Source organism: Paramormyrops kingsleyae, chromosome 1 (genome assembly GCF_048594095.1).
Source record: "Paramormyrops kingsleyae isolate MSU_618 chromosome 1, PKINGS_0.4, whole genome shotgun sequence".
Lineage (NCBI taxonomy): Eukaryota > Metazoa > Chordata > Actinopteri > Osteoglossiformes > Mormyridae > Paramormyrops > Paramormyrops kingsleyae.
In genome coordinates this window covers 53,292,650-53,307,638 of record NC_132797.1, presented here as the reverse complement: position 1 = coordinate 53,307,638, position 14,989 = coordinate 53,292,650, and the positions used below count along the sequence as shown (strand labels likewise).

The 14,989-nt window shown below is 40.0% G+C and overlaps 1 protein-coding gene across 4 annotated transcripts in view; it reads right to left on the bottom strand.

Moving 5' to 3' along the window:
* Positions 1 to 3,997: 3,997 nt before the first annotated feature.
* Positions 3,998 to 14,989, bottom strand: part of LOC111838967 (uncharacterized) — a 64,434-nt gene continuing 53,442 nt past the window's right edge. For 3 of the 4 annotated variants that reach the window (XM_023802466.2, XM_023802467.2, XM_023802465.2), the window contains exons 3-15: positions 14,245 to 14,301; positions 14,015 to 14,141; positions 13,773 to 13,862; positions 13,485 to 13,672; positions 13,348 to 13,390; positions 12,512 to 12,587; positions 12,201 to 12,378; positions 10,269 to 10,315; positions 5,329 to 5,465; positions 4,971 to 5,103; positions 4,850 to 4,891; positions 4,745 to 4,769; positions 3,998 to 4,659 (exon numbers count right to left, since the gene is read on the bottom strand). In XM_023802466.2, the coding sequence (XP_023658234.2) occupies positions 4,508 to 4,659; positions 4,745 to 4,769; positions 4,850 to 4,891; positions 4,971 to 5,103; positions 5,329 to 5,465; positions 10,269 to 10,315; positions 12,201 to 12,378; positions 12,512 to 12,587; positions 13,348 to 13,390; positions 13,485 to 13,672; positions 13,773 to 13,862; positions 14,015 to 14,141; positions 14,245 to 14,301 (1,295 nt within the window). In that variant the 3' untranslated portion in view covers positions 3,998 to 4,507. The remainder of the gene's footprint in view (positions 4,660 to 4,744; positions 4,770 to 4,849; positions 4,892 to 4,970; positions 5,104 to 5,328; positions 5,466 to 10,268; positions 10,316 to 12,200; positions 12,379 to 12,511; positions 12,588 to 13,347; positions 13,391 to 13,484; positions 13,673 to 13,772; positions 13,863 to 14,014; positions 14,142 to 14,244; positions 14,302 to 14,989) is intronic. The other variant, XM_072716621.1, reaches the window with a different exon arrangement.

The following is a 14,989-nucleotide window of genomic DNA, read 5'->3' as shown; positions in this document are numbered from 1 at the left end:
GCCCCTCCCCCCTCTTCGCACGTGCGCAGTGGTGTGGTGCATAGGAGAGAGAGAGAGATACTGTAGGCTAGCGGTAACGGGCAAAAGAGGCAGCGGAGATGCGAAGCTGAAGTGATTTTTTTTTTTGCCTTTCAAAGTGAATTTCGGACCTTTTCTGATCAAAATGGTATTGCAAATTTTAGAAGTGGTAGTGACCTTAACCGGAGAAGTTTTGGCTTGGAAGTTTAGGTTTTTTTTTTCCGCCCGGAGCAGTTTCCCGGGCATCGATTGGATAGCGACAGAAGTTTCTTCAGTTTGTGTGCATGTGCGAGGAGACGTGCGTGCACGAGGACATCGGATGGCGAGCTTTTTCCAAGAATTTCGCGCCTTATGAGACTGAGACAACATCAGAACCAGCTCGAAGGGACACGGTTTGAAGTTTCTTTTCTTCTTTTACCGGAGGACTATCTCACTGTTATTGTAGTAGGACTATATAATTGCCTCATTAATTAAATGAATGAGGACTGAACTGAACGTTGAACTAAAGAATAAGGATATCCTTTGTGACATACTGTTTACTGTTGATTTCTTTTGTCATGTTACTCATATGGTTCGTTGAGTAGTACATCTGTTTTCTAAAAGAACGCTGATTTAAAGGTGCTATGGTGAAAGTTGCAGTCTCTTTCAAATCAAGAGTTATTTAAAAACTAAAGGGAGTAAATAGTTTAGTAAATTTAACTATTAACCCAAGAGCAATTAAACAGACCGGTCTTTTTTTTTAAAAAAAGAGAAACATCTAGTTGACAAAACTAACTAAAATTAGGATAATTATTACCAAAACCTATCCTGGATCTAAAAGAAGGGAAAAAAGGGAAGTCGAGTCAGACTGATTTTGCTACTGTTGTATGTGTATGTATAATTGTGTGTTTATTGTTTTTGTAATTTCAGTAAAATTACCGGCTATAACCCCAAGGTTTTGTCTCTGGTCTGCCTATCTATTGTTAGCTATTCGAACCACTCCTTCCGAACCTAGAATTGGTCCAGTAGCTTATGTTCCCTGCTTTCCGGTGACACAAGCGTTACACTTCCCCTTCTTGTTTCCTTTTCGGGTTCCAATTTTTTCTGAGCTGGTGTAAAAAGTTTGAAATCACTGCGTTACAAGATGCTGTTTTTGTTCCATGTCATCTGCTTTCATATATTTTTTTCAGGCACAGGATGCCCAAAGAGCAATGGCGGATGAAGCTGTAACAGATGCTGAAGATGCTGGCCAAATACCAGATTTGCCTTGAGTGCATTAATTTTTTTTTATTTCGTTTCTATTATTTCTCCTTTGGTGTCTGTGACCGTTTCCTGTTTCCCTGAGGTAAAAATATGACACTACGTGCATGTAAAATGCTTTTGTCATCCAGCAATATGGGTAAAACCAAAAAGCTTGCAGCAACTACAATTATGTGTTTAAAACTGAACTTGTCATGCACACTGTCATGTTTGGCATAATGACATACAATGAAAAGTACCTGTTGCTCCATGTGAAATATGATGGCACATCGTTGATCCTTTGGGGCTGCTTTGCTGTTCTTGTGAAGATTAATGGCAGAACGAATTTCATAATATAGCAGGAAATTGTTACCCAAAACCTGGCTGCATTTGTCAGAATGTTGAAACTCCATAATGGATGGACCTTTCAACAAGATAACACAAAATCTAAGTTCTGCAATGACCATCTCAGACTACATATTGGAACCCAATTGAAAACCTGTTTCATGAACTGAAGGGAACGCCTACAAATGCTGACCCAAAAATTAGAAATATTCTGCATGAAGAATCCCTCTACAAGTGTTCTCCAGCCTAATTAAACATTATGGAAAGAGACTTATTATTCATGCTTCACTAAATATTGTAGTGAGTAATTGCTCCCTAGGAACTGAAATTGATAAGCTGCACCTGAAAAGGGGTGGGGTTTTTGTTTTAAAAGGATCCACCATGGGCATTCGGGCATTTAGGATCGCAGCCCCAAAAGGATACTTTTAAAAGACAGCCGTAGGGGTGTGTGTGTGTGTGTTGGGTCTAATCTAATGAGACAGGATTGTGTTTGCCCAAACAAAGACCTTATTTTCCTTTCTTGCTTGTTGCTGATTGGATGCAGGGAACATGGTGTGCCTGTTGCTGATAGTAGGTTAGCCATGGATGAAGAGAGTGAGGCAAGAGGATGGTGGTAAATGTGTAGGGTAGATAGTGTTTTGTTTTGTTAAGGCTGGCAGTGGAGAAAGTTTGGATCCAATGCCGTGTTTGAGGTTGGTGGGGCACAACAGGACTAATCTTCTTCATTCTCTGGAGGTGGATGGGGAGGCTGGTACTGCCTCACTCCAGGGAAGTAACTGTCATTTTAAAGTTAGACTTTTGTATGAATGTGAGTGAGAATGCAAGCTGATGAAGTCTCAACTAAGAGCTGTGGCAGTGTGTAGAGGGCGGGGAACAAGAGTAGTGGGGATGACTTTTTAACACAAAGCATGTAGGTTTATTCCTTGGATAAGTCTGCTGTGTGAATTGTATGGTTATTGGTTATGGCACTGACTGCTGTGATATTTGTGTGTGGTATTATCTTCCTTTTGTTTTGGTATTGCCCTCCAAAGAAGGCTGTAGCCCTCAGCTATATTTATTATTAAAGAACACTTTCTCTAGTACTGTCTCATGTATCTGGACCTCCCCTGAGAAATTAGAAATACGTGGTGGCAGCATTTACCAGTGAATCCTTGAAGATATGGCAATGTTGATTACATCATTTTGGGTATCTTAGGCATATTACAATATTAATTATTAGGGTGCCAATATTTTTGTCACTGAAAATTGTTACAAAAAAGGCTTTCAATGGGTTAAACTATAAGGCTTACACACATGAAGCCTACAATATTGCTCATCACATGTTTGATTCATGTTATGTATTAACTACTTTTCATGAAGGGTGCCAATAATTTTGAAGTTAAGTGTATCTTTGGTATTTTAAGCAAAGTGATCAAATATCCTTCTCTAAACACAAGAAATATTTCACCCAACTTAAACTTTATTTATAGAGCATATTTCCAGACACAAATGTCACACCAACTTTTTTACAGGAGAAAAAGAAAAGAAAACCCACAAAAAAACAACAATATAAGACTTCTTATCAAAAAGCCACAGAAAACAAGTATGTTTTTACCTTAAAGAGGCTAAGAGAGGTGGCAGACCTACCATGCAACCATAGCTTGTTCCATAGCCATGGGACAGTTACTGCAAAGGTGTGATTCCCCCTTAATTTTAAGTCTAGACTAGGAAACTAGTTAAGAACATAAGAAATTTACAAACGAGAGGAGGCCATTCGGCCCATCAAGCTCGTTTGGGGAGAACTTAACTAATAGCTCAGAGTTTTTAAAATCTTATCTAGCTCTGATTTAAAGGAACCCATGGTTTTAGCTTCCACTACACTAGCAGGAAGACTATTCCATACTCTAACTACACGCTGTGTAAAGAAGTGCTTCCTCAAATTCGTTTTAAAATGTTCTCCCGCTAATTTCCACTTATGGCCACGAGTTCTAGTATTTAGACTAATTCTGACTAGTATTCTGACTAGTTGCAACTGGTCAGATGATCTAAGAAAGTGCGATGATGAGTAGAAACAAAGAAAGTAAAATAGAGCCAATCCATGCAGGGCTTTGAACAACATCAGCTAAATTTTGAAATCAATCCTATATTAATAGTTATCCAGTGAAGAGAGGCTAGGATAGGAGTAATATGATAATGTCCCAGTGTCCTAGTTAAAAGCTTGGCAACTGAGATTTGTATATACTAAAGGCATGACAAAATTTTAAGTTAAGGAATTCATGAAGTAAACATGTTAGAAAAGGGATATTTCTTAAAAGAACTGCGGCTCTGTCACTGTAATTATGGAACATGAATGTAATATTGCTTGCTGAATCCCAAAGCTAATAGTGACAGCATCAAAAGGCACAAACACCTTACCTGCGGTAATACAATAGACCCATTATTGATTGTTTACATTTTTATTTTCCAAACTACATTTGAAATATCATGCGCACATTTGTGACTTTCTTGAGTGAAGTAGAACATACACATAAAACTTTCATATTCCAAGACACATCTGAGCTGATATTTTTATAGAATGCCACATGGACTGTTGCAAAAGATCAATCTACAGAAAATCATCAAGATTTCCACAATTTATATTTATTAGAAATATTTATATTTGGCTTTTCTCCTTTGAATCGTTTAAATGTGCTGAAAATGTAACTACAATAGAACCATACCTTTTCTACCTGGCAAGTAAATCTATCAATATAAGATTTTAAGGCAGCTCATTTTGAAATCTTTTTTAAGTAAAAAACAAATGAATTGCAGTAGTATATAACAGCTTTATCAATAGCTTTATAAGTTCACAACATTCTCAGCACAAAAACCACTGTTACCAAACAGGTCTTATGACATGTACATGTGACCATAAAGTACCCTGAAATATTTTTATGAAATGTGTGATTCACTGAAACTTTCCAAAGGTAAAAGAAAAAGGGATATTGTCTTCCATCCTACCCAGAGCTGGGCTAGCAGCTCCCTGACTGGGACTCCCAGAGGAGAAGGGGAAGTCATGCTCATCCTCTGATCGACTGCCCACCTGCTCAAACAGGAAGCCTGGAATATCAAATATCACTGGTATTAAAAACTTGCACAATGAATCAAATTATGCACGTAAAATGATACTAAAGACATAAATCACCTGTGGATTTGCAAGCTGAAAGTTTCTATGGAAGAAAGCAAAAATCAGGAAGGATAGACAAATAGTATGGCAAGTAAGCCACTAAACAGTATTGTCATCACCCACCTTATCAGTGAAACAGGAGCTTGAAAAATAAAAGGGGATGTCCTACAAGAAGGTAAATATTAATTGCGACGACACCATTTCACACAATTCAGTTTCTGTATAAATATTTAACCTGCCTCACCTCTTCAGTAGACTCTACATGAAATGTGCAATCAAAGCCAGAGAATGAAGGTGTGTCAGGGACAGAATGTGCAGCAAACATGAAACCAGGGGACACTGAAGCTTCGCCGTGAGGAGATTGACTTGGATTTCCACTATGTAACAAGGAAACAGAACCATAGATATTCTTGTGTATGAATATACCTTGCATATATATACTGCATTTGACCATATGAAAGTGCTGCAGACCTTGACCATGTTTAATATATATTATTCCACAATGTTCACTGTTTGTTGAATAACATGCCAGCAATCTAGCCTGCACATAGCACATTTTTTCTTCTTAAGGTTATAATGTTAGCTTGTTTAGTAAAGCAAACCTGAGTGAGAAGGTTGGAGTGCTTGACACAGCCTTCATTCTGGGTGTCCGTAGGTAACTGTCCCTTTGCTCACCCTCTTCAGCAGTGTGTGCTGCCTGTTCCCTTGCAACCTGCTTACCCATTTCACCTGCTCCTGTCTGCATTGAGATACCAAAGACCATCTGAGAGGTCACTGCATGTCATTCAACAGTCAAACATCATGAACAGTATTACATCTCTATATATCACACCATTGCCAACACATCTTTGCTTTTGTTAAAATGTTGTCTCTTGCGCTTAATGGAGTTTGGCCCAGCTTTAGAAGTTAAAGGGTGTTATCAAAATCAGTTAATATAGCAGGAGTCTGAGAAATTTTAGGGTGACAGACTCATGCTGCCATTAGGCCCTTGAGCTGAACTCCAGACACATGCTAACCCTGTACTGTAACACCAAAACTTGCTTTCACCTATATGTGTGCCGCATGAACAGCAAGACAGGATTGAAAGCTGCAAGTTGGTGTCTGTAGATACTTTACAAAAAAACTAGTCTAGCTGTGCAAACACAAGCCTACACTGACCATTTCCAGGAATAGAAAACTGCCTCGAATGCTGCACATGCATTTTACCTATCCTTTAATATTAGTATAGACCTAGATCGCGCTTTTCTGTTATTTTTTATTTCCCCCCCCCCCCCTTGTCGTGTCCGGCAGTTTAGCAAGCAGGATGTTAGTCTGGGTGCCTTATTGTGCCAACACTTTTATTTTGCCAAGTGGAGCTTTGGATTTAAGCTCCTCTTGTTACTTGAGGTATACTCTTTATTAATCATTTTTATGTCATTGCGCCACAAAGCTGGAGCTGACGGGGGGTTAGTGGGAAAGAGATAGAGAGAAAGTGAGAAAGGAGAGAAAGGGGTGAGAGACAGAGGAAGTAGAAAAATAAATAAATACATAATAAAAATAAAATAAGGAGGGGGGTCAGAGAGAGAGAGAGACAGGGAAAGAGAAATAATACATAAACAGTAGAACAAAAAGGAAAGAGTAATAAAAGGACAGCTTCTGCATCTTGCTGCTTTACACCGTATCATCACACCAGCTGCTGTATCTGAAAGATAAGATCCCGGGACACACACAAACAGTATACACACAAAGAAACCAGTGGTACCATTATGACATGGGAATATGCTTGTGCCAGTATCTGCTTCTGGAATTAAATACGTTAATACCAACGAAAGAAAATAAATATATATCCATAAGCAGACCACCAGGAACACTGTCTAAATATCGTCGTACCCGTATCTGCATTTGAGAGGAGGGAGTTCAAGCCACACACCAACTTTCACACATACTCTCACACACACACACACACACCCAGACAAGGAGAAAGAGGGATAAAGTAGGGGAAGTGTGTGTGTGTGTGTGTATGTCTATGTGTGTGTGCATTCTAAGTGTATGTGTGTTAATATGAAAGTGTGTATGTGTGTGCATATGTACGTGTATGTGTGTGTGTGTACGCATACGTGTGTGCAGGTTAACATGGAATGATTCCCAGTGAGTGAGCGAGGCCACAACAACACCGCCCCGGGGCCCCCAGACGGCCGGGAGAGCCCTGACGGGGCATGGACCCAGCCGCCCCACAGCGGCCAGGTACCCGGGCCCCCCGCCACCGGATGGCTGCGCGCCCACCCAAGGAAGGCAGGGGTGGAGGCACCGGGCGCCCCCCACTGGCGAGCACGAGCCAGGGACCCCATGGCCACAGGCGGCAGCGCCCCGGGGGCCGGCCACGCAGGCATGGACAGAGCCCGGAGTCCGGACCACCCGCACACCACGCGGGGGCCCCGCCAGCCCCGGGGAGACCCGCCCCCCCCCAAGAACCCCCACCCGGGGGACCAGGGGAACGCCCCAAGAGCCACCAAGCACACCCGCCCCTGGCTACCCCGACCCCCCTCCCCCAAGCCCAGATCCCAACCCTCCCTCCCCAGCCCCCGCATCCTCCCTCTCCCAAGTCCCCTCACTGCCGCCCCCACACCGCCCCATCATCCACGTGCTCCCTGTACCAGGACAACATGCAGACACACAGATCCATGCATGCACTCATACACACACTCAGACACACACTCCCAGTCACACCTGCTCGTCTTTGAGGTCCGGCCGCAGATGCCCTGGACTTGCCCAGTGGACGGCCCAGAGTATGTTCCCCACCCCCCCAGATCGCTTTTCTGTTATTAACAAACTTACTCAGCCATCTTTTACAGTGATTCTGCAGAACTATGTGATTCTTTTCTACATTTCTCTATTCTAAAAACAGTTCTAATCAAATTTCTTTCTTTCAGTTTCTTTTTGTCCTGAAATTTTAGTGGATCACTCTGTACACTTGCTATCTTCCTTCACTCCTACTACTACCCTATTCGTTGCTGAGATTAAAGCTCAAATTCATCTGTCAATTAGATCCTGCTTCCACCCTCCTCCTAAAATCTGATATCCATTATTACTGAGCCTCTCTCCCATCTGATTAACAGATCCATAAGAACATAAGTTGGGTTAGAGTCATTACAGCAGAAAGCAAAACTTTATGAAGCAATGCAGAGTGAGCTGGAGAAGGCAGGGGTTATCAAAACAATGAAATAAGTCTTGAACAAGATTTAAAAATTGAAAAAAGAATACAGGAAGTCAAAAAGAAAGTTGAATAAAAATGGTGCTCGCTGCCCTAAAAACAAATATGGACTCATTTTCAAAATCATGACCGTGTTTGGAAACAGACCTGCTAACCAGGTGACTGGAGCACTGCACTCCACAACCGCTTTGGAGGAATCGGGTAAATTGTTATTGTTGTTTACTTGTAATATTACTACAGACTTTTATTACATTTGGTACATGTAGAAAGCCTTCCAAGGATCCATCAAACAAAATAGCATATCATTAAATGCTCAGTTGTGTTTTGTGTGTTGGACCTGTGTTGTAACTAGGGCTTTGAGTCGTGAACTAAGCAGAAATAAGGATGCAATCAAACACAGCATTTCTGCAATACTGATAAGTGCTGATGTCTGTATAACTTTTAAGACCAATGTGCTTTGTTACAGCAATGCCAATAAGACTCACATCTTGCTTGAAAAGTCAGTGACTTAAGTGAAATTTACCAATCCTGTCTTTCATGTGCTTGTTTTGACATAGGTGAAGAAAATGCAGGTGGACAGGAGCATCACTTTTTAAACTGATTCACGTGAAAGATTTATATATTACTTGATTGTCTGTATATTTGTCAAATAAAAGTTTACTAAAATCTTTTGTTCTTTTCTTGCTCTACTGTTTAAAAAGCAGCTAACATGAGGTTAGACAGTGCTAGTCCTCGTGCGCCTACCTAATGACGATGTGAGGCTTGTATGGAATGTTGATGTTGTGCCACAAACATGGATGTAGTCTGCAGCAGAACATTATTTAAACTGATTCACCAAGCTAAAAATTATGTAAGCATTTGCAGTAAATTAAAAGTCTTACGTTCATCACATTGAACAAAACATCTTTGTTGTTACTTCCAAAACAGTACCCCTCCAACAGTGACATTCACACACTGATGTCATTGTTCTATCCTTTTGGCACCAAGTGAACGTGAATACAAGATCAGACAAGTGCAGGTGCTATGCAGGGGTACGTTTCCCAAAAGCGCCCATTAACCACTTATATAGTTGGAACCATTCAGTTGCAAGGTTCTAGCTATAGCAAATATGCTTTTGGTAAATGTTTCCCAGAACTGTTTTTCAAGCAGAGAACACAAAGAATCCAAAATCAGAGTATCTGACTAAATATCCAATTCTGGGTTAGTGGAGATCGTTTACAAGGAATCCTTAAAATGAATCAGATACTGTGAAAAGAAATATTTACAAGATCAGGGGTATGTTTCCCTAAAGCACAGTTGCAATGCAAGTATTTCCAACTACCACAGTTTGAATGATCAAAGCAATTATGCTGATAACTTACATCAGGTTGGGTTGTGAAAATGTGAAACGAAGTGGTACAAATCAGGCACAGTACAGCTCAAGTAGTGACAATCAAGAGGATGGCTGTTGCCATGTAAACCACTCTATTGCAGATTTTCAATTCAATTCTGTTAAAAAAAATTCTATAGCACATTTTCACAACATTTCATTGTCTCAAAGCGCTTTATATTATCCCTGACCAAAGCTCCCAGTGAGCAAGCCAGAAGCAACAGTGGCAAGGAAAAGCTCCCTAGAAGGAAGAAGCTTTAGGAGAAACCAGATTCAAAGGGGGGGCTCATCCTCCAGGGATCAGGAGAGGAAGTAAAATGAACAAGATAACAAAATCCTAATTTACAGTCCAAATTTTTAAAAGATTTTGTCTCAATGCGACAGGAAGGTGATAGCACGCAGTTACTTATGACGTCACAGTATTTATTTAATCCTACAAAAGGACCAGAAAAAATTAAGACCTTTGTAAACAAAATTCAGTACTTTGTAAAAAAAAAAAAATATATATATATATTCTATACTTTTAAGGCCTTACTGTCACGCTGGGACGACGCACGGAGCGTTGAAAAAGTGCAGGAAGCAAAAAGTCGGGGCAGAAACGGGGTTTAATAGGAACAGTGACAAAAGAAGCATGCAAACACGGAATAACATTACAATGACCGGACTGGGGAAAAAAACGGAAACGCGGACTAAATACAATGGACTAATTGACAACGATCAGGAACAGCTGGTAAACAGGGGGAATCCACTAGCGGTTAACGAGGGGGCGTGGCACACGAGAGGAGCGGACAATCGGGGCATGAAACTTACATTGATAGTATAGATTTCAATGCTTTCACAACTTTTGGCACCCCGGGTACCCTGTGTGTGAAGCGTCCTTGAGTTTATGAAAGGTACTACATACATAAAAATTACTGTTGTTGTTGAAAATAAAGTTTCCTCATGGGGATAAATAAAATATCACTATACTACCATCACTGTACCTTGACATCCTCTATCTGTACTTCTTCACAGCCCTGCAGCCCTCCTGCTGAAAAAAAGTAAAGTCTAATAAAGAATACAGGCAAAAGTGATCTAATTAGACACTTAGCTAATTAGACAGCGAGCTGTAATCCCTGACATAGACTATATATTCTTTTTTTCAATATAAATCTTTTTGTAAATAAACTTAAGATATATGACAAGGCAGTGGGGGTATTTTTTGTACGTGGATTACTCGTTTAGCCGGATGTAATTGTTGATGATTTGGCATGATCCTGGATCTGTTGGTTTTTCGAAACTCTTGCTGGATGTGTTGTCATAGCAGCACATCCAAATCCTCAAACCTGCTCGAAGCAGGTTTGTTCTATGTAAACAAGGATTAGCTCACACACTTAATCAGTGCCCGTACATGGAAATCTGATGTCATGGCCTCGCCATTCATGAATGAGCGACCAATTGATATCGGTGCGCAAATTATATGAAGAGAATTTAATATAGAGAGGGTATTGTGCGATCGGCAAGATCCTTTATTGCTCCCGGAGGAAATTCTTTTCGAAAGATACCGCTTCACCTGAGACTGAATATTGTATCTTAAAGATTTATTAGCTCCGTATATAGTAGATGTCCAACTACGCGAAGTTGGGCTCTCAAAGCCACACAGACAATGTGCATTGCCTTGAAATATTTCGCAAGCGGCACTTTTTTTGTATACTGTAGGCGATGCGGAAAATATATCAAAGAGTACAATTTGCCAGGCAATTCGCAATTGTTTTTCGCGGACACCTGCGAGTGCAGACAATTAAAGAGGTGTTTTATGCCATTGCAGGTAATGTATACGCAATAAAATCAGTTCTATAAAGAATTTAAAAATCACACTAATATTCTCATTACCCAGAATTTTCAAAGGTTTTGTCTGCCTTCTTATTAGCTTCAAAAGGGATGTTTTATAAATATTAAAGATTTCCTACATTTCGTATACATAAATTTAAAACACACACACACACACACACACATATATATGAATGAATTGTGTCATGTTCACCAGTTTGAAGTATATTTTTGTACTTCACTTTAACTTGTTCCCATGTCCTGTGCTTGTATTTGATCTGTAATTATGACAATAAAATAATAATGAAACATTGGAAACGTAATACTACATTCAAGTGATAAATGAAAGTGAATACGAAAGTTCAAACAAGGAGACCTAATGAATGCAAGTGTGTCCAATCACATCGATCCAGGTTTTATATAAAGAGTAAGTCTAACCCACTTCTTTGTCGTTACAGCTATTCGGTTCGCCCACCTCCTCCCCTCCCCGTCCTGGTTCAGGGTTGGCTCCTTTGCCTCCTGCCTGGTCACCCAGCCAGATCTGTCGGCTTCAGAGTCGATGGAACCGACGACCAACAGACGGGCTTCACCAAATCACTCTTCTCATACTCATTTAAATGGTTTAACCAAATAAACACTCGTGTCAACTATCTATTGAGGTCTCCTTGGTTGAAATATAATAATTAAAAATTATTTACACATTTAATTTGTCAGACACTTTTTTCCAACCGTCTTTTCTGGTTTGGGCCGCTTTTGATGTGTTTCCTTTAGTACATATTAAATCTTTGAATTCATCATACCCCTCTAATAAAAGGCGAGAGATTTGCCGATCAAGTTTTCTGGACTCTATATATATGGGCTTTTCAAGCAGCGCGGGCGTGCGCAATCATCTCAGATGATAGGATCTACTACACAGCTGCATTTGAAAAACCAACTTATCCCGGATGAGTTTCACCAGCATTAACTCATCCAAGATGAGGCATCTGATCTCGGATGATTTAAGCAATGTACGAAAAATACTCCTAATTTCTTTACAGTCACCAGAAGTACCGTGTTCCATAATGCCAATATTGTCAATTTCACCATGTATGGCACCATTGTCTTACTACCAGTTTCCATGAGGTTACTGTTTGGGCTCATGGTAGATGGAGGGGCGACAACCTCATTCCCTGTAAATTCCTCTTTGTAATTCTTTCGTATCTTCCTCACATCATCTTCTTCACTGCTCCTGCCAGTCTTACCTACAATCTCAATTCCTTTTAAAACAAAACAATTTCCTGACCCCTGCCGAAAACAGGTTCCTGTTAACAAGTCTTTTTGTCAAGGAATGGGATGACATTTAAAATAATTGTGAACAATACAATGCCCAAAATGCACAAAAACAACCAAAGAAACTTAGAATGGCTGAATTGCTTACCTCCCGCTGATTCTTTTCCAGAGTTTTTTCAGCTTGCTCTGCAGACTTCTGAGGGGAAGTCTGCTCCTCATTGCCACTGGGGTGGTGGGTCAAGCGAGTATATCATAATGTGACAATGCTGCCTATTCTGTACATACATTATATACATACACTATACAGACACTCCTCTACTTACGAACTTTCAGACATACAAACGAAGAGAACTATAAGTCCAAATTGTGTTCATTGGGCTCCCGTTTCCTGTCTTCCATCATTTTTTTTTCTGCACAGCAATTCCGCCTAGTACAACTTCTGGCCGCTACTCCTGCCGCACCAGCAGCAGAGCGTGCATACTCCCAGCATCGTAGTTCTTTGTACTTGCGTATACCCTTAAAATGATGTTGAATAACAACTTACGAACATTTCAAGTTACAAACGGCTGTTCGGAACATATCTCGTCCACAAGGAACTTCCAAACCTTATATTCCCAGCTATCGTGCATAACCTACACTCTGCACACCCTGTGTGCTTGATTACTACTATATACTAAAAACTTAAGTTCCACTAATACTGTTCTGTGCAAACTACTGTGTGCCTGATCGAAGGGCGCCCCAAAAGGTGGCTGCCCTTCACAGACAGCTTGTTCTACAAAGAGCAAGTTGATGGAGGTGTAAAAAGAATTTCCCCATGAGGGACAATAAAGGTTAAATTAATATACGAGTGTTGACATTGATCAGCTGTTAAAAGTAGTTACATATGTTGTTATGCATAAAATAACATAAATGTAGGTAAAGTTTTTGTGATGAAATATAGATGGCCATAAGAAGGTAGACAGCAATTTATTTTTAAAAGGATACTTTTCTGATGCAGTATTACTTAGGGGTGAGAAGGGGATACAGCCTGAAGAAACAACAGAACAAAACATTTTTGGTACTTTGGTATGAATCTCACTTCACTGGTAAGAAATATGGCATGTGAATCACGTGAAGCACACCATGTAGGGTTTGCAGTTCTCTTTCTTTTGATGCAATCTTTTCCTCCAGAGCTGGTTTTCTGAGTTCAATCTGTTCTTTTTCTTCTTGCATTTTCAGGAGTTTCAGTGCAGGCAGACTCTGGCAGTACTGAGTCTTGTGTTGCTCAAACACCTTTGTGTAGGTTTCGGTTCTTGTGTCATACATCCTCCTTGAATGGAGAACAATTATTTCAAGTAATCTGGTTAAGGTTCAATAAAATGTTGTTTTATAGACTTCTGTCTGAGATGTCACCAGTGTGCTACACTCACATGTCTTGGGTGTAGTTCTCCTCTCTGTTTTGTAGTTCCTCCTGAAGAGCACATCTAAACTGGAGCAGTAGGCTGTTAGTTCCCCTCAGGCTAAGGATTATATATATAAAAAGTCACATCAGGTATATTTTGATGACAAGACAGGGATGCTGATGGATCAGACATAACCTTGTATAACAGTGACACCATATTGCCATTCACAACCTGTTAGTTGAATATTTGTTTCAATTCATATCTCTGACCTTTTAATGCTGTCTTTGTAATGCATCACTAATTTCTGCCCATGACACAATTCCTTCTCAAGCTTCTCAGTACTTTGTTTGGTTCTGTCCATTTGTTCCCTCTTTTCAGCATTTTTTTCCTGGTAAACTTCAGTAGAAAAATAAATCAATAAATAAAAGTGGTGTTTCATAAATTCAGGATCAATAAACCATATAAACACAGGAAAGATGTAATATAATTAATGACTAACTGTGAATTTGCTGTTGCATCTCATTCTTTTTCAGACAGAGTTTCTGTAACTGCAGAACTGAAAACAGAAAGTTAATCAAACCAAATACACAACTCTATCGTATATACAAGCACTTCATATTTTTCTGTATTATACGTGGTATATGGGCATGTTAGTAATCTTTCAACAGACATTTTCATTTGAACTGGATTTAACTGAGATATAATTGTGCTGTGCACTCCAACTAAGAACATTGTGCTCGATGTCACAATAGGTGTAAATTTAAAGCAAAATGTTAAGAAGCAAAACTTGTATACTAAAGTTGCAATATATGTTTGCTGTCTTATGCTGTTATAACTATGTAGTACTGTATTTGTCGCCACTAAGGGTCGCTGGTGCAACTATTCAAGAGAGTGTTTTTTACCGAGGTGAAATCAGTTTTAGGTTGGATATTCGACGGATATTCAGATCCACACTCTCCAGACTTAGCGGCGGGGCATCACTCACGCTAGCCGGCATAAGGCGGTCGAAAGACGGCCAGATCAATTTACAGCCTCTGTGGCGCTAGCGCGCCGCTGACTTAGGGACCGTCAACGAATTACTGTCAGAATAATAAAATACTGATTGCTTGCAATAACACCAATGCAATGGGACCCAGTAGCTCCAAAATGAGTGCATATTCTGCAACTACCTGACATGCACAGGACACAGTGAACTTTACTCGTTTTTAACACTTTATTGCATTTTAAAGTATCATTCTAAAAGG